Here is an 18,488-nt window from a genome sequence, read left to right as displayed (position 1 = left end):
CGACAGAGATTCCTGTTAGATGAGCGGGGAAGGGGCGTGGGTTTTGTTCCCAGATACAAGGGACGGCGCTTTGGTAAAATGCAGCCTGCAGATAGATCAGGCCAAGCTCTTTCACCTCCTCCCTCCCTGGATTTCCCACCCTGTGGAAGCAGCCCTGCCACTCCCTCAGCGACTGCCTGCGCCCCACCGCATCTCCTGGCCCGGGCCCCGCCTGCCACCCCACCGCATCTCCTGGCCAGGGCCCTGCCTGCCACCCCACTGCCACATGGGCTCCTGCCACTGCCCCACACGGCCTCCACACGCTGCTGCCCAGCCACCCACGTGCCTCCTGTCCCAAGACTTTGGCAATGACGGTGGGTGTGCGCATCTGAGAAGCTGTGGGGTCTGAGGGGCTCCCCGCGGCCAGGGCCTGCACCCTCCAGCCAGGAGAAGTGACGAATGGCCGGAGGCGCCCCTCCCGGCTGCTCGCTGACACCCTGGAGTCTGGGGCTGCGAACCCCGCTTTGCCTTTGCTAAATCGACTCAGCCTTATATCTGTAGGATCCTAGGACTCCAGCGTCCGCATGGTCCCACTATGCGCCAGCAGTTCCCAGCCCCAGTGCCACATCCCCTGTGCCTCTGAGGAAGTGGCTTCTGCCCCTGGGCACCTGGGCAGCCAGTCTGAGTGGGAGACATGTCTGGTGCTGCCCCAAGGAGGCCTGACCTTGTCCATCTGTGTCCCCTCAGCCTGTGGCCCAGCCCCACCCCCACAGGCGCGGCCTCTGGGTGGCTGTTCCGAGGCAGAGCCCTGAGCTGACAGCACCCATTTGTCACCCAGGCTGCCAAGCCCCAGCTCCCTTCAGCACGAAGAATGAGAGTGTTCTGAGGGGCAGGCCGTGGCACTGCAGAGGGTGGGCTGCTGTGTCTCAAGCCCTCCAGCCCGCATACCTCCCTGCCATCTCCCCAGCCTCCACCACCCCATTCCCTCCATGGCTGGTGTCTGCCTTACCAGTGGGGACCCAGCGGCCAGGACACACAGACCCCGGGCTCCAACTGTGGCTAGAGGATGAGGAGCAGGTGCTGGCGCTTCTGCAGGAGGCAGTCGGGTGCCGGCGACCTGGCGCTCTTGCTGCCTGGACTCCCTGTGGCTGAAGGACTGGGAAAGGGCATGTGCGGAGCCCAGCAGAGAGGACATGGTCTTCATTCTCTCCAGCCACCCCCAAAATGCAGATGTTTGCTGAGCACCTGTGGGCACCAGCTCTTATCACCTGGGGGTGCTGGCTGGCAAGACTGCTGCCCTACAGCCAGAGCTGAAAACCTTCTGCCAACCTCATATGCACAGAAGACAGCCAGAGGGCCAGGATCCTGGGCAGCACCAGAACAGCCCAACACTCCACATAAGCACTGAGATATGCAGTCCACACCTGGCTCTGTGGGTGCACACCTGGATCTCTGTCCACACCTGGCTTTGTGGGTGCACACCCGGCTCTGTGAATGCACACCTGGCTCTCTCTGTCCACCCTGGCTGTCCACACCTGGCTCTCTGTCCACACCTGGCTCTCTCTGTCCACACCTGGCTCTCTCTGTCCACACCTGGCTCTGTGGGTGCACACCTGGATCTCTGTCCACACCTGGCTTTGTGGGTGCACACCCGGCTCTGTGAATGCACACCTGGCTCTCTCTGTCCACCCTGGCTGTCCACACCTGGCTCTCTGTCCACACCTGGCTCTCTCTGTCCACACCTGGCTCTCTCTGTCCACACCTGGCTCTCTGTGCACACCTGGACCTCAGTGCACACCTGGCTCTGTCCACACCTGGCTCTCTGTGCACCCCTGGACCTCAGTGCACACCTGGCTCTGTCCACACCTGGCTCTCTGTGCACCCCTGGACCTCAGTGCACACCTGACTGTCCACACCTGGCTTTCTGTCCACACCTGGCTCTCTCTGTCCATGCCTGGCTCTGTCCACACCTGGCTCTCTCTGTCCACACCTGGCTCTCTGTCCACACCTTGCTCTCTCTGTCCACGCCTGTATCTCAGTGCACACCTGGCTCTCTCTGTGCACACCTGGTTCTCAGTGCATACCCAGCTCTGTGGTGTAAATCAGCCTTGATGGGCTTCATGGGGCTGTGCCTGGATCTGCAGGTGCATACTGGCTCTTTCACCAGGGGTCTCCAGTTCTCCTGCATGCAGGAAGCTCCTTGCCACACCTGCCTCCTCCAGCTGCAGCCTGCAGGACTCTCAAGGGATGTGCTGACTGCACAGAGACACTCACTCCAGGCCTGCTGGGCGGCACATGGCCACATCCGTGAGAATCCCTCCCACCCCAGTGCCTGCCTCAGGCACAGTGGCCATAGGAGAGGTCGGCCGACTGCCTCCCAAAGCTTCCCATACTGGAAGCACAGACCCTGCCAGTCTCCAGCAGAAAGAAACGTGACTTCCGCCAGATATGGAAAAGCTGAGCTGCCTCAAATGACGTTTCCCAGGTGAAGCCCAGGAGTGACGGCCACATATGGGCAGAGCTGGGTGGCGAGGGGGGTGCTGACGCTCAGCAGCTCCAGCCAGACCAGGGTCCCAGTGTGGAGCCAACACTGCTCCTGGCCATCCCTACAGCGTCCCTTGCTCAGAGACAAACCGCAAAGGGTATGAGGCCTCGAGGTGAGAAGCACAGCCCTGGTGCTGGGCCTGTGCCACAGGACACAGGAGGGGCACAGGACACCTGCTCTTCATGGCCCTCCATGGCCCAGGCCACTCACTGTCCCTGCCAGGGGGCCCCACAGACTCCTCCAGGGCACCCACCTGACTCCATCTGTGCGTCTCACAGCAGCAACAGCTGAGCCAGGGCACCCTGTGGGTCACCTCCTGGTTTCATAACGCAGCTGTGATTCATGCTGCCACACATGGGCCACAGAGCCCTGGCTGGGATGCCGGCAGCTTCCCTTCCCGCCACCACTTCCTCTCTGCCAGGCTGCAGTCAATCTCAAGCCTCAAATGACGCCACTTTCCTGCCTTCCCCTGAAAACTCATCCAGATTCAGGTGCCTGCTCAGGAACTGTGATTCGTCATCATCTCCAAGAGCCGCTTTGGCCCCGGGGCCTGCTGGGCAAGCCCCCCACACTCTGTCCTGCGTCCTGGCCACCACCTTGAGGTTCTGCCCTCCCTGGCGCCTGGGCCAAGGCCTTAGCCCCCTGCAGATCTCAGTTGGAAGCTCAGGGCCACAAACCTCAGGATTGCAGAGCCGCCTCTGGGGGTGAAGGCAGCTGAGAGCAGCCGCTTCTTCCGTGAGTCAGAAGGCAATGCCCCCTCCCGCCACGGACGGCTGCTATGTGGTCCTGCAGGGCGGCTGAGGCATAGTCCCCTCCACCCAGCATGCCTGAAGCACATGAGCTGAGAGGGCAGCTTCCCAAAGACAGGCCTGGTCTGCTGTGGTCAGCCACCCAGGGCCACCTGTTCCCAGAGCCCTCGTCTTGAAGCCAGGCCAGAGCTGCCTCGAGGAAGGGACCATTCCAAGGGGAGCAGCCCCTCAGAGCATGCCACTGTGGGCTGGGGAGAGGCCATGGGTGGCGCAGTCCACAGGGTCCGCCATCTCCCCCATGTCAGGGGGACTGTGGGTCCTGGCTCTGGAGTCTGGGTCGTGCTGGGTCCTGAGCCACTGACCCCTCAGAGATGGAGCTCCGACAGCACAGACCTCCGTGGTCCTGCAGCTGGGCTGGGTGGGAAGTGCCGGGGAACTGCCAGGCCAAGAAGTCCAAGCCAACCCAGGCCCAGGCAGCTTCTGTTGGGAGCTATGGTGGCGCCGGGCCCTGCCCTGCCACCTCAGGTGGTGACAGCACAGGCCACAGCTCAGCTCCAGGGCCCCCACACACTCCTGCGCACCCAAACAGGAGAGCGTGCCACCCTTGAGGAGCCTGCTCCCTCCAAAGAGTCAGAAGCAGGCCCCATGCCAGGGACACATCACAGCCAAAAAGGCAGGTGCCAGGAGACCACACCACAGGCAGAACCAGCTCACCCCCCAAAAGACAGACCCTCAGGAGGCCTCTGCGGGGTCCCAGGCCAGGACGTGGGTGGCGTGAGGCTGGTGCTAGAGGGTGTTGAAGCCGGGAACCCTCTTCAAGGAGTGTGGACCCCATCCTGGCTGAAGAAGTTGTCAGGGTGGGGCTGGCCCTTGGGAGATGCTGCAACCCCTATGCAGGGTACCCCGACTGAAGAGAGACCACCAGGCCACACTGGGACTCCGACTGGGGAGAGACCACCAGCCACATGGGACCCCGACTAAAGAGAGACCACCAGGCCACATGGGACCCTGACTGGGGAGAGACCATCAGGCTGCCCCGGAGTGGGAACTAGGGCCTCAGCACTGGGTCCCCGTAGCGGTGCTGTGCCCACCCCTAGACGCTGCTGAATCCTGGCCTCTCCCCGCTTTGGGTGTGTGGTGGGGAGGGGCTGCTTCTTTCCATCCTCACCCAGCCTTGCCCTTGGCTGGCAAAGACCCTAGAGGACAATGAGCCCTGTGGGAGCTCCCTGGGCTCAGGGGTTCTGAGCGCCTGTACTGGGAACTTGGGCAGCCGAGATGCCACATGACTTCCATGTCCTGCCCTCCAGCACCTACCTGCACGAGGCCATCTAGGAAGCATGTGCCCTCCAGTAGGAAGGAGAGCAAGGAGTAAAACGTTCCGCCAGGAGTGGGGAGTGCCAAGAAATTGGGAGGAACTGTCACAGCGGTTGGAGGAGCGCAGGCCCAGAGCTGAGGACGGGTGGAACCAGGAGTGAGAGGCCAAGAGGGGGCAGGGGAGGTGGAGAGGCACTTTCCTGGGTGGAGAGGCGCTTTCCTGGGTGGAGAGGCGCTTTCCTGGGTGGAGAGGAGCTTTCCTGGGTGGACAGGAGCTTTCCTGGGTGGAGAGGCGCTTTCCTGGGTGGAGAGGAGCTTTCCTGGGTGGAGAGGAGCTTTCCTGGGTGGACAGGAGCTTTCCTGGGTGGAGAGGCGCTTTCCTGGGTGGAGAGGCGCTTTCCTGGGTGGAGAGGAGCTTTCCTGGGTGGAGAGGCGCTTTCCTGGGTGGAGAGGAGCTTTCCTGGGTGGAGAGGAGCTTTCCTGGGTGGACAGGAGCTTTCCTGGGTGGAGAGGCGCTTTCCTGGGTGGAGAGGCGCTTTCCTGGGTGGAGAGGAGCTTTCCTGGGTGGAGAGGCGCTTTCCTGGGTGGAGAGGAGCTTTCCTGGGTGGAGAGGAGCTTTCCTGGGTGGACAGGAGCTTTCCTGGGTGGAGAGGCGCTTTCCTGGGTGGAGAGGAGCTTTCCTGGGTGGAGAGGAGCTTTCCTGGGTGGAGAGGGGCTTTCCTGGGTGGAGAGGAGCTTTCCTGGGTGGAGAGGAGCTTTCCTGGGTGGAGAGGCGCTTTCCTGGGTGGAGAGGCGCTTTCCTGGGTGGAGAGGAGCTTTCCTGGGTGGAGAGGAGCTTTCCTGGGTGGAGAGGCGCTTTCCTGGGTGGAGAGGAGCTTTCCTGGGTGCAGCTGGCTGGAAAAGTCCCAGACCTCCCAGAAGGAGCACGTGTTAAATTCCAGGACTTGGGAGGGAAACAGCAGGAGCCGGGCACCCTGGGGGTGTGGTCAGTGTGTTTCTCATCGGGGAGGTGGATGTGTGTGCCCCTCTTGTCACCTGGTGTTTATTTTTCGTGTGCGAAATATAACAAGAATTTTAAGGCAAAAGCACCCGAGGGTCACAAAAGTTGGAAAAAATGGAAGTGGGTGGTCAGAAACTGCTGAGTGACGTGAGCCACTAAAATTACTCAGAAAAAAAGCCCTTACACACAGTACAATGTTGGGTAGATGAAGGAGAAAAGAAGTAAAAATGAATTTTAAAAATCTCCTAAAGCTGCCCTAGTGATGGAAGAAAAAAAAATCTCTTAAAGCTTGTGCTTTTGTTTTTTATTTTTGAGACAGATCTGGCTCTGTTGCCCAGGCTGGAAACAGGTGGTGAGATCACAGCTCACTGCAGCTGAAGCCGTCCTCCCACCTCAGCCTCCAGGGCACCTACCACCACGCGCCACACCTTGGACTCCGGGGCACCTGTCACCATGCGCTGCTAATTCTTTTCTTTGCCTGTTTTTTTTTTTTTTTTTTTTTTTTTGAGACAGGGTCTCACTCTGTTGCCCAGGCTGGAGTGCAGTGGCACGATCTCAGCTCACTGCAAACTCTACCTCCTGGGTTGAAGCGATCCTCCTGCCTCAGCCTCCCGTAGTGCTGGGATTACGGGTGTGAGCCACTGCTCCAGGCCACAAAGCTTTTTTAGATCAAGCTGTAAATAACTTTAAATAGTAAATTAGCAGAGCAGAGACAACTGACTGAAGTTATTAGCAATGAAAGCACAAAGGAGTAAGTAGGGGAGAGGCCACCCTGAGCACGTCTGGGGGAGGCGCTCGTGTGGGGGAGTCCAGACTCAGCCCCCTGCTCCCGGGCTCGGCTGGACAGAACCACCAGCGTGATACGGAGTGACTGCTTTTGCTGGTAACACTTTTTTTCTGCAGTGTTCACAATTCTTCATAAGAACTATATTGTTATGTATCGATATTTTGTTTCACAACCAGGAATAAATGGAAACGTGGCTGCTGAGAGCTTGCTGGAGCTGCTTTTCCCTGTATTTTTTTTATTGCATTTTAGGTTTTGGGGTACATGTGCAGAACAGGCAAGACAGTTGCATAGGTACACACAGTGTGTTTTGCTGCCTTCCTCCCCTTCACCCACATTTGGCATTTCTCCCCAGGCTATCCCTCCCCAGCTCCCCCCCTTTGCTGTCCCTCTCCTATTCCCCCCAATAGACCCCAGTGTGTAGTACTCCCTTCCCTGTGTCCCTGTGTTCTCATTTTTCCTCACCCGCCTATGAGGGAGAATATGCGGTGTTTCATTTTCTGTTCTTGTGTCAGTTTGCTGAGAATGATGTTCTCCAGATTCATCCATGTCCCTACAAAGGACACGAACTCATAATTTCTGATTGCTGCATAATATTCCATGGTGTATATGTGCCACATTTTCCCAGTCCAGTCTATCATCAGTGGGCATTTGGGTTGGTTCCAGGTCTTTGCTATTGTAAACAGTGCTGCAATGAACATTCGTGTGCATGTGTCCTTATAGTAGAATGATTTATAGTCCTTTGGATATATACCCAGTAATGGGATTGCTGGGTCAAATGGAATTACTATTTCTAAGGCCTTGAGGAATCGCCACACTGTCTTCCACAATGGTTGAACTAGTTTACACTCCCACCAACAGTGTAAAAGTGTTCCTTTTTCTCCACATCCTCTCCAGCATCTGTTGTCTCCAGATTTTTTAATGATCTCCATTCTAACTGGCGTGAGATGGTATCTCAATGTGGTTTTGATTTGTGTTTCTCTAATGACCAGTGATGATGAGCATTTTCTCATATGTTTGTTGGCCTCATGTATGTCTTCTTTCGTAAAGTGTCTGTATTTTTGGAATCTGTTTACAGTTGTATCAATCGGCACCTCTCACAGACTCTGAAAGGACATATACGTTTTTTTAAAAAAGATAACTTCCGCAAAGAACCACTGAGGCCTGGCATGGTGGCTCACACCTGTAATCCCCGCACTTTGAGAGGCCAAAGTGGGAAGATGGCTTGAGCTCAGGAGTTTTGAGCCCAGCCTGGGCAACATGGCCATATCCCGACTCTACAAAAAATACAAAAATTGGCTTGGCGTGGGAGGCTGAGGTGGGAGGATCGCTTGAGCCTGGGAGGTCGAGGCTGCAGTGAGTGGAGCTTACACCGCTGTGCTCCAGCCCGGGCCACAGAGTGAGACCCTGAAATGAGAGCTGTGGAAGTGGCTGAACTGTGTGCACTGCTGACCTCCCACCATGGGGGCCTCATCAGGAAAGCAGAGCCACATGGCCGGCGAGGGTTGATGGCGGTGTCCAGAGGCCGAGTGCCCTGGCAGGGTGGCCCCCACACCATACAGCCCTGGGGATCTTTGTCTCCCTCTGCTGAACTCCACTCTCTAACAGATCCCAGAGGCTGCCCAAGCAGGGGTGGTGGGCGGTGGGACCCCAGGGCAGAGGGGCTGTGCATCCTGGGCAGTCCCACCTTTGCCCTGGGTGGTCACCAAGCAGTGCTGGCCACTGTCCCTGGGTAAGGAGCCTGGAGCTGAGTTCACCTGCCTTCTCAGGGCTCCCAGAGGGATGCGCAAAGACCCGACCCAGGCCAGCCTACCTGGGGCTGCAGAGGATCAGTCCCAGCATCCGCCCAGGGCACTGAGGACCCAAGGAGACTGAGCAGGCACTGCAGCCCCTAAGCGGGGGTTGGAGTTGGCAGGGCCATCTCCAGCCTGGGGGAGCCCAGCCCCTGGAATGGACGGCAGTGACCGCAGTGGGGACTGAGACCCGGGGCTGGGCCTGGACTGAGTGTGGGGTGCAGACCCCAGTGGTAGAGAAAGGGGTAGGCTTTGCAAGTGAGTGTGTGTGCATGTAGTGTGCTGTGTGGGGGTGTGAGTATGTAGTGCTGTACACATTATGCGATCTGTATATGTGTGATGTGTAGGGTATATATATATGTGTGGTCTGTACATGTGTGGTGTGTTTGGTGTGTAGAGATGTGTGATGTGTACAGGTGTGGTGTGTGTGTGGTGTGTGGGGTGTGTATACATGTGTGGTGTGCAGTGTGTATGGTGTGTATATGTGGTGTGTAATGTGTGTGGGGTGTGTATACATGTGTGTACAGGTTTGGTGTGTGTGGTATGTATTAATGTGTGGTGTGTACATGTGTGGTGTGTGGGGTGTATATATCTGTGGTGTGTACCTGTGTGGTGTGTGGTGTGTATATATGTGGTGTGTACCTGTGTGGTGTGTGGGGTGTATATATCTGTGGTGTGTACCTGTGTGGTGTGTGGGGTGTGTATACATGTGGTGTGTACCTGTGTGGTGTGTGGGGTATATATATCTGTGGTGTGTACATGTGCGGTGTGTGGGGTGTATATATCTGTGGTGTGTACCTGTGTGGTGTATATATTGTGGTGTGTACCTGTGTGGTGTGTGGGGTGTGTATACGTGTGGTGTGTACCTGTGTGGTGTGTGGGGAGTATATATTGTGGCGTGTACCTGTGTGGTGTGTGGGGTGTATATATCCATGGCGTGTACCTGTGTGGTGTGTGGGGTGTATATATCTGTGGCGTGTACCTGTGTGGTGTGTGGGGTGTATATATCTGTGGTGTGTAGCTGTGTGGTGTGTGGGGTGTATATATCTGTGGTGTGTACCTGTGTGGTGTGTGGGGTGTATATATCTGTGGCGTGTACCTGTGTGGTGTGTGGGGTGTATATATCCATGGCGTGTACCTGTGTGGTGTGTGGGGTGTATATATCTGTGGCGTGTACCTGTGTGGTGTGTGGGGTGTATATATCTGTGGTGTGTAGCTGTGTGGTGTGTGGGGTGTATATACCTGTGGCGTGTACCTGTGTGGTGTGTGGGGTGTATATATGTGGTGTGTACCTGTGTGGTGTGTGGGGTGTATATGTGGTGTGTACCTGTGTGGTGTGTGGGGTGTATATATGTGGTGTGTACCTGTGTGGTGTGTGGGGTGTATATATGTGGTGTGTACCTGTGTGGTGTGTGGGGTGTGTAGACATGTTGTGTGTACCTGTGTGGTGTGTGGGGTGTATATATGTGGTGTGTACCTGTGTGGTGTGTGGGGTGTGTAGACATGTGTTGTGTGTATGTGTGTGGTGTGTGTGGTGAGAGGCACGTGTGCACTTGAGACATGTGGATTCTAGCCCGGTGGCCCCAGCTCTTGGCCAGTTGCTCCTGGGGACAAAGGCTCCTTAACAAAGCGGCTCTGGCCCCTCCGCCCGTCGTGGCCTTGGAGGGCAGATGATAGTCCCCAGGGCCCAGCGAGCGCTCCTGATATGTGGGTGTGCTCGGGAGAGGAGAAAGAAAATATCAAGCAGCTGTGATTATCTCCTCTGAGGGAGTCACAGACACACAGCCTTGAAACGCCGGCCCTGAGCTTGGGCAGGGCTCCCAGGGCCAGGGGTTAACTCTTTGTCTCCCTCTCCCAACGGAGATGGGGGCTGCCTAGTGTGGCCCACCAGCCCCTTGAGACCATCCCAGAACCTGCCAGGGGCCAGGCGGTGGTCAGCCTCTGGGCACAGGCCCGGCCCTGCATCTCCTCTGCAGCCAGCCTGGAGCAGATCCCAGGGCCTGGCACCACGGGGACCTCCCATGGGGGCCCAGGGCCTCAGGGGCCTCAGCCCAATCACTTGGCCATGCTGCCCTCTGCTCATGCTTGGGGTAACCCCAACAGGCCTCAGGTCCTCACTCTGGCCAGGACCCTGGGAGCCCCCTGAAGACAGAGGAACCAACCTGGGTCCTTGTCACTGCTCCAGGCAAAGGTCCTTTCCACAAACCGGGTGTGGGGCTACCAGATAACTGTATGGGGACACACAGTTAATTCAAATTCAGCTAAACAATGAAAACACATCGTGAAAATGCGTCCCAAACATTTATCCTAAGAAACGGTCTGTGTTCTTCTGAGACACAGCGCTGACCCCATGTCCCATGTTATTCCGGCACGGCTTCCTGGGCTCAGCCTCCCACCCGACAGTGGACACCCCCCGAAGCCGCCGCACAGCCCCAAGTTTCATTTCTATTTTATTTATTTTTTGTGGAATGAACAATCTCGAGCGTACAAGCCCAGTGTTCTGGCAAATGTGCCTGGCATGTAGCCACCTCCTCTTCAGGCCACAGAACATTCCACGGGGGTCCCATCTCCCCATGTGGTTTGGCCTGCTCTGGGGAGGCCCAAGACCCTGCGTCTGCTGCTTTCACGAACCAGTGTCACGATTTTTTATCTCTGCATATGAAGGGGGACATGGGGACGTGGGGACTTGGGGATTTGGAGTGGTTCCTATTTAAGGGCCTTCTTTCTTCTCCTCCCCCTCCTCTTTCTTTCTTCCTTCTTCTTCCTCCTTCTTTCTTTTTTTGAGACAGGGTCCTGCTCTGTCACCCAGGCTGGAGTGCAGTGGCACCATCACAGCTCAGAGCAGCCATGGACCCCTGGACTCAGGTGATCCTCCTGCCTCCACCTCGCGAGTAGCTGGGACCCAGGTGCATCCACCACACACAGCTAATTTATTTTTTAATTTTTTGTGGAGACAAGGTCTCACCACGTTTCCCAGGCTGGTCTCAAACTCTTGGGCTCAGTGGACCTCCCTGCATTGGACTCCCAAAGTGCTGGGATTACAGGCTGAGCCACCGTGCCTGGCCCGGAGTGTTCTTACTGAATCTTTCTGGGGACAGATGATTTCATTCTTCCTGGCAAATGGCTAGGAGTGGAATGGCCAGGTCATATGGTGGACACGGGTTTCATTTATAAGACTCTGCCTGTCTCCGAGGAAACTGTACTATTTCCAGCACCTTCTTTCACAGGTGGGGAAACCAAGGCCAGGAGTGGTCAGCTTCACTCGAGGCCTAGGTGGCTCCTCTGGGGTCGCCACTGACATTGCCTGGCCTGCAACTCGGGTGAGTGGGGCCAGCACGTAAGCTGGGGAAACTCCTGACTCCCAGGATGCTGGCCCTGGGGGTTGGGGGCCACAGGGCAGGGTGAGGAGCAGGGAGGAATGGGGTTCAGGGTGGGCCAGGGTGCAGGGCGAGATGGGGTACAGAGCAGACGGGGTGCCGGGTGGGACAGGCTGCTGGGCAGGGTGGGCTGCAGAGTCGGATGGGCCCAGCCCCTGGTTCAAAGGGGGTCCGGACTCGGGGTGTGGCCAGTGTGGACTGAGGTCTCCACATGCCACGCAGGAGGAGTGGGCCGCCCCCTTTGGGAACTTAAGCAAGGGAAGTCCAGCAAGTGTTAACAGCGGGCTGCCTTTGGCTAGAAACAGCTGCAGGGACCCTCCACCAGGCCCCGCAAGGACTGGAACGGAGGGAGTGGAGCTGCCCGAAGGCCATCCGTTATCACCGCCAGCTCCATGCCAAGCACGTCCGCCAGACCCACAAGGACCCTTTCTGTCTCTGGTGGGGGAGGGAGGGCAGCCAACGTGTCTGGTGCTCAGGGACTGCTATTGGGGTCCGAGGTGCCCAGGGAGTGTCTGGACCCAGCTGCAGGGCCCCTGCCCAGGTGGCCGTCCTGACCCTGCGATGTGACGACCCGGACAGTCCCAGAGATGCTGGCTGCAGGGGTTGGCGGGCGACACAAGGCCCAGCGGTGCTGGGAAAGATGCCTGGGTGGGGAGTCCTCTGCCTTCAGGCTCCTTCACCCCCTGCTCCTGCAGAACCACGCAGGGGGTCCCCAGGCTGTGTGGCCTCCAGATCATGAGGGGGCTGCCCCCTCGGGCCCTATGTTCCTGCTCACAGGCTCAGGTTTCACTCAAAGGAGCCACAGGGAGCTCAGGACAGGGCACGTGTGTGGGGTAAGCCTGTCAGGAAGCCTGGGTCCCTCGGCTCTCAGGGGCTGGCCTTTGCCCCGAATCCCTCCCTTCACCTCACAGAGTCCCCCAAGGAGTCTCAGGACTCTCCAGGACTCATAGCCAGGATGGTCAGGCGGGACTGAAACCTGGTACCTCAGCCGCCACCACCTGACCAGTTCCACCCGGCAGCCCCCCCCACGACCAGTTCCACCCGGCAGCCCCCCCACGACCCGTTCCACCCGGCAGCCCCCCCACGACCCGTTCCACCCGGCAGCCCCCCCACGACCCGTTCCACCCGGCAGCCCCCCCCACGACCAGTTCCACCCAGCAGCCCCCACCACGACCAGTTCCACCCGGCAGCCCCCCCACGACCCGTTCCACCCGGCAGCCCCCCACGACCCGTTCCACCCGGCAGCCCCCCCGATCAGTTCCACCCGGCAGCCCCCCCACGACCCGTTCCACCCGGCAGCCCCCCCACGACCCGTTCCACCCGGCAGCCCCCCCACGACCAGTTCCACCCGGCAGCCCCCCCACGACCAGTTCCACCCGGCAGCCCCCCCACGACCCGTTCCACCCGGCAGCCTGAGACCAAGACAGCGCCCAGCACCTCACTGCCTGCCATAGCCTTCTATGGCTCCCTGCAGCCACAGGAAACAGAGGGTGGGTCTGTGCCCCTGCCCCATAGCAGTCACCCCAGCTCCCAGGCTCTGGCCAATGGGGTCAGCAGGAAGGCAAGCCCTGGGCTCCTCCACCTGCAGAGGCCACAGAGGTGGCCGTCCTCACGCCTGCACGCAAGCCTGCCCCTCTGCCCCTGGATGCCCCGTTACACCTGTCTGGAAGTTTAAAGTGCCTTCCCATCAGCAGGTGTGGGTTTATAACCCCAACAAAGGAAAACAAAGTGAAGAAGTTGGCAATGCCCTCGAATAGCCCAGGGCCTCCCCGCTGCCTCCGTCTCTCTCTCTGTGTCTGTCTCTGCCTCCCCAATGTCACTCTCTGTGTCTATTTCTGTCTCTCCACTATCTGTGTCTCTGTCTCTTGCTGTCTCTGTCTCTGTCTCCCCACCGTCTGTGTCTGTGTCTGTCTCTATCTCCCTACTGTGTGTCTCTCTATCTCTGTCTCTCTGTCTTTGTTTCCCCACTGTCTCTGTCTCCCCACTGTCTCTGTCTCCGTGTCTGTCTCTCTGTCTCTGTGTCTCTCTGTCTCATCTCTGTATCTCTATTTCTATGTCTTTGTCTCTGTCTCCCCACTGTCTCTGTCTCTGTGTCTGTCTCTCCGTCTCTGTGTCTCTGTCTCTCTCTCTGTGTCTCTCAGTCTCTCTCTCATCTCTGTGTCTCTGTCTCCTCACTGTCTCTATCTCTGTCTCTGTCTTTGTCTCTCAGTCTCTGTCTCCCCACTGTCTCTGTCTCTCTCTGTGTGTCTGTCTCTCCATCTCTGTGTCTTTGTCTCTTGGTCTCTGTCTCCTCACTGTCTCCATCTCTGTCTGTGTCTCTATCTCTGTCTCCCCACTGTCTCTGTCTCTCTCTGTGTCTGTCTCTCCGTCTCTGTGTCTCTGTCTGTCTCTCAGTCTCTGTCTCCCCACTGTCTCTGTCTCTCTCTGTGTGTCTGTCTCTCCATCTCTGTGTCTTTGTCTCTCGGTCTCTGTCTCCTCACTGTCTCCATCTCTGTCTGTGTCTCTATCTCTGTCTCCCCACTGTCTCTGTCTCTCTCTGTGTCTGTCTCTCCGTCTCTGTGTCTCTGTCTCTCTCTCTGTGTCTCTCAGTCTCTCTCTCATCTCTGTGTCTCTGTCTCTGTCTCCTCACTGTCTCTATCTCTGTCTCTGTCTTTGTCTCTCAGTCTCTGTCTCCCCACTGTCTCTGTCTCTCTCTGTGTGTCTGTCTCTCCATCTCTGTCTGTGTCTCTGTCTCTGTCTCCTCACTGTCTCCATCTCTGTCTCTGTCTTTGTCTCTCAGTCTCTGTCTCCCCACTGTCTCTGTCTCTCTCTGTGTCTGTCTCTCCGTCTCTGTGTCTCTGTCTCTTGGTCTCTGTCTCCTCACTGTCTCCATCTCTGTCTGTGTCTCTATCTCTGTCTCCCCACTGTCTCTGTCTCTCTCTGTGTCTGTCTGTCCGTCTCTGTGTCTCTGTCTGTCTCTCTCTCTGTCTCTCTGCCTCTCTCCTCCTTCCCTCTTGCAGAACTGAGGCTGGGAGTCCAGGGTGAGCTTGTGCTGACTATTTCCCAGAAGCCCTGCTGGGCAGCTGTAAGCAGGAAGGGCTGATGCCAGGTGGGCGCTCAGGATGGCAACTCTGAGGCAGCCTTTTGGGCCCAGCCCCCCGGAAGTGTGATGCTGGAGCTCTCTGCATAGGATCTAGGTGGATGGAAGAGTGGGGCCCCTCCCCTGCCAGCACCCCCAAGGACCCTTCCTTGGATCTGGGGACCTCATGGAGGTGGGGATCATGAGCATGTGTGTGAGCACGAATGTGTGAATGTGCATGTGTGTGCGCATGTGTGAATGTGCATGTGTGTGTGTGTCCATGTGTGTGCGTGAGTGTGCCTGCAGGAGTATGTGAGCATGCGTATGTGAATGTGCACGTGTGTGAGTGTGCGTGTCCATGTGTGTGCGTGAGTGTGCCTGCAGGAGTGTGAACATGTGTCTGAATGTGCGTGTGTGTGCCTACAGGAGTGTGTGAGCATGCGTATGTGAATGTGCACGTGTGTGAGTGTGCGTGTCCATGTGTGTGCGTGTGTGTGCCTGCAGGAGTGTGAACATGTGTCTGAATGTGTGTGTGTGTGCCTACAGGAGTGTGTGAGTATGCGTATGTGAATGTGCACCTGTGTGAGTGTGCGTGTCTATGTGTGTGCGTGAGTGTGCCTACAGGAGTGTGTGAGCATGCGTATGTGAATGTGCACGTGTGTGAGTGTGCGTGTCCATGTGTGTGCGTGAGTGTGCCTGCAGGAGTGTGAACATGTGTCTGAATGTGCGTGTGTGTGCCTACAGGAGTGTGTGAGCATGCGTATGTGAATGTGCACGTGTGTGAGTGTGCGTGTCCATGTGTGTGCGTGTGTGTGCCTGCAGGAGTGTGAACATGTGTCTGTGTGTGTGTGTGCCTACAGGAGTGTGTGAGTATGCGTATGTGAATGTGCACCTGTGTGAGTGTGCATGTCTATGTGTGTGCGTGAGTGTGCCTGCAGGAGTATGTGAGCATGCGTATGTGAATGTGCACGTGTGTGAGTGTGCGTGTCCATGTGTGTGCGTGAGTGTGCCTGCAGGAGTGTGAACATGTGTCTGAATGTGCGTGTGTGTGCCTACAGGAGTGTGTGAGCATGCGTATGTGAATGTGCACGTGTGTGAGTGTGCGTGTCCATGTGTGTGCGTGTGTGTGCCTGCAGGAGTGTGAACATGTGTCTGTGTGTGTGTGTGCCTACAGGAGTGTGTGAGTATGCGTATGTGAATGTGCACCTGTGTGAGTGTGCATGTCTATGTGTGTGCGTGAGTGTGCCTACAGGAGTGTGTGAGCATGCGTATGTGAATGTGCACGTGTGTGAGTGTGCGTGTCCATGTGTGTGCGTGAGTGTGCCTGCAGGAGTGTGAACATGTGTCTGAATGTGCGTGTGTGTGCCTACAGGAGTGTGTGAGCATGTGTATGTGAATGTGCACGTGTGTGAGTGTGTGTGTGTTTGCCTGTGGGAGTGAGTGTGCACATGCATGTGTCTGAGCTCCATGTTACCTCCTCCCCCAGAAGGCAGCCCTCAGCCTGCCAGCAGGTGGACGGAGCCCCACCAGCCCCTCTGTCCCCACCCTGGGCCTCTTTGCAGGGGTCCAGCCCTGAGCTGGGTCCCGTCCCCAGCCCTGTGCCCCGACCAGGAGGGCTTCCGACTGACTGATGCACTCACCCCACCCTTCTGTGGCTGTGGCAGGTCATAACCATCAACTGCTTGGCCTGGCGTGCCAGTCAAAGGTTTGCACAAGGGGACAGGCAGAGGCTGCTCCCAGCGGGGGGTCCGCAGAGCTGCCTGGTAGGCAGCTGGGTCATTGTCCATCGTCCCCACAGTCCCTATGGCTCCTCTTGCCCAGCAGGGCCCACTTGTTCTTCCCCAGAGGGGGTCCTGGCTGCCTCGGGGGCCACCAGGAGGGCACTGCCCAGTCTTACAGCCCCATCTGGCCCCCGGTGCCCCTCCCCCACTGAGGACTCTGCCTCTGCCATCCAGGTGACAGGAGACTCTCGAGCACAAGCAAGAGTGTGTGGGCACATTGTGTGCGTGTCTCCGTGTGTCTGTGTGTGTCTTTGTGCATGTGTCTCAGTAGTGTGCGTCTGTCTCTGTCTCTATGTCTCTGTGTGTCTGTGCATGTGCCTGTGTGTGTGTGACTGTACGTCTGTCTCCGTGTGTCTGTGTCTCTACATCTGTCTCTGTCTCTGTATGTGTCTATGTCTCTGTGTGTCTCTGTGTGTGTCTTTCTGTGTTTCTGTGTGTGTCTGCATCTGTCTGTATCTCTGTGTGTCTATGTGTGTATCTATGTGTCTGTGTGTGTCTTTGTATCTGTGTGTCTGAGTGTCTGTTTACGTGTGTCTCTGTGTGTATCTCTGTGTCACTGTGAGTCTGTGTCTGTCCGTATGTGTCTCCATCTCTGTGTGTCTCTGTGTGTGTCCCTGCCACAAGTGGGTGCTGTGTGGGGCCAGTTCTGAGACCCTGGGCCTACAGGTCACAGGTGCTGGAGCCAGGAGCCTGCACAGGCTGCCCAGGGACGTTGAGTCTCCCGGAGAACTTGGTCACTGCAGACGCCTCCAAGGCCTCAGCCTTGCTCCTTCACCAGCCTCCATCTGCCCACATCCTGGGGAGAGGCCACTGGCCGGGCTGAGAATCTTTGTCCCCTGGACTCCTGCAGGCAGGGTGTCTCTGGCCGGGGTTCAGGAGCCCCATCCCCTGGACTCCCGGGGTATCTTTGGGCCTCTTCCCTGTGTCCTGAGCCTGGGACACGGGGGCAGCCTGCAGGAACTCTGCTGCCTACCTGGGCCCCTTGGCCGGGGGCTTCCTGGCCCTGGGAGAGGGTATCTGCCTGCCTGTGTGGTCTCACTCTGTGTGGGCAGCTGTGCGTCTGACCTGCTGTCCCTGGGGGGCCTCTCCCTCTGGCCCTGCACTCTTGCCCTCAAGGCTGCAGAGCCCGGCCCCTCTCCACGTTCTTGGGGGCTCTGTGGGCCAGGGAAAGCTCTGGGCCTGTTTGGACCAGCGTCTGCCTGATGCTATGGACTCTCGGGGGGCCCCAACCGTGGAGACCACCTGCCCTGGGGGTGGGGTCTGGTGCTCGGTAACTGGGACAGTGCTGGGCGTGCTGGCTGGGGGTTCTGGGAGCCCCCGTGAGCCCGAGCCTGAGGTACTCTTATTGCTGAGCTGAGCAGGCCCAGGAGGGAGAGATGGCCCCTTCCCTGACAAACGATTCTCCCCCACATGTGCTTTCCAGCCCCTGACGCATGCAGAGGAGCACGAGGAGATAAGGGCTAGGGGAGGGCGGGTGGCCAGGCTGGCCCTGTCCCAGCCCCCGTTCCAGCCCCATCCCAGCTCCCGTCCCAGCCCCCGGCCCGCAGCCCCCGCCTGCCCACCCGCCGGGCCCTGGGTCAGCACTCTTCCACAGCAGGTCTTTGTGCCCTGCTCTGGCAGGTGTGGGGGTGGGACGGGGTCCTTGGCACAGAGCAGCATTCTGGCAGCATGTGACGGTGGCAGCCAAGGTCTCTCTTGTGCATAAATGTGGAGCTCGCGAGGCAGCAGCAGAACTCTGGCCGGGAGAGTTCTCTGCCACCCACCCAGGCTCAGCGGCGCTCATGGCCCACCCAGCGCTGGCCGCCCAGGAGGCTGGACTGAAGGTAAGCTGGGGCCCAAGGTGCCTCCGGGGACCCGGCCCGGGCTTGGCTGTGCCCTCCTCTCTCCCACAGGACCTCGGCGCCCACCGCCCACCAGGCCTCGGACTTCTCCCTCCCGCCTGGCACGGGACCCTGCCTGAGGACAGCCACCCCGGTGCTGAGGAGCCAGCCCCACAGAGCTGCCCGCCGTTCCTTCTTCCTATGCATATACTTCTTTGAGGATCTGGCCTAAAGAGGTATAGGGCATGGGAAGATGGGGCGGTGGGTCCTCCACGCGGCACCTGAGTC

General features: G+C 58.1%; 1 protein-coding gene across 1 annotated transcript; it reads right to left on the bottom strand.

The window, feature by feature from the left end:
• Positions 1-1,029: 1,029 nt before the first annotated feature.
• LOC144578813 (uncharacterized) lies at positions 1,030-7,864 on the bottom strand. The gene is made up of 3 exons (XM_078346866.1): positions 7,832-7,864; positions 4,588-5,481; positions 1,030-1,224 (listed from the first exon to the last, which is right to left on the bottom strand). Exons 1-3 carry the CDS (start codon positions 7,862-7,864, stop codon positions 1,180-1,182), a joined length of 972 nt encoding a protein of 323 aa, XP_078202992.1. The 3' UTR covers positions 1,030-1,179.
• Between the last annotated feature and the right edge of the window lie 10,624 nt (positions 7,865-18,488).

Source organism: Callithrix jacchus, chromosome 12 (genome assembly GCF_049354715.1).
Source record: "Callithrix jacchus isolate 240 chromosome 12, calJac240_pri, whole genome shotgun sequence".
Taxonomy (NCBI): Eukaryota; Metazoa; Chordata; class Mammalia; order Primates; family Cebidae; genus Callithrix; species Callithrix jacchus.
The sequence above is the reverse complement of the archived record's forward strand: the minus strand, read 5'-3'. Positions and strand labels throughout refer to the sequence as shown.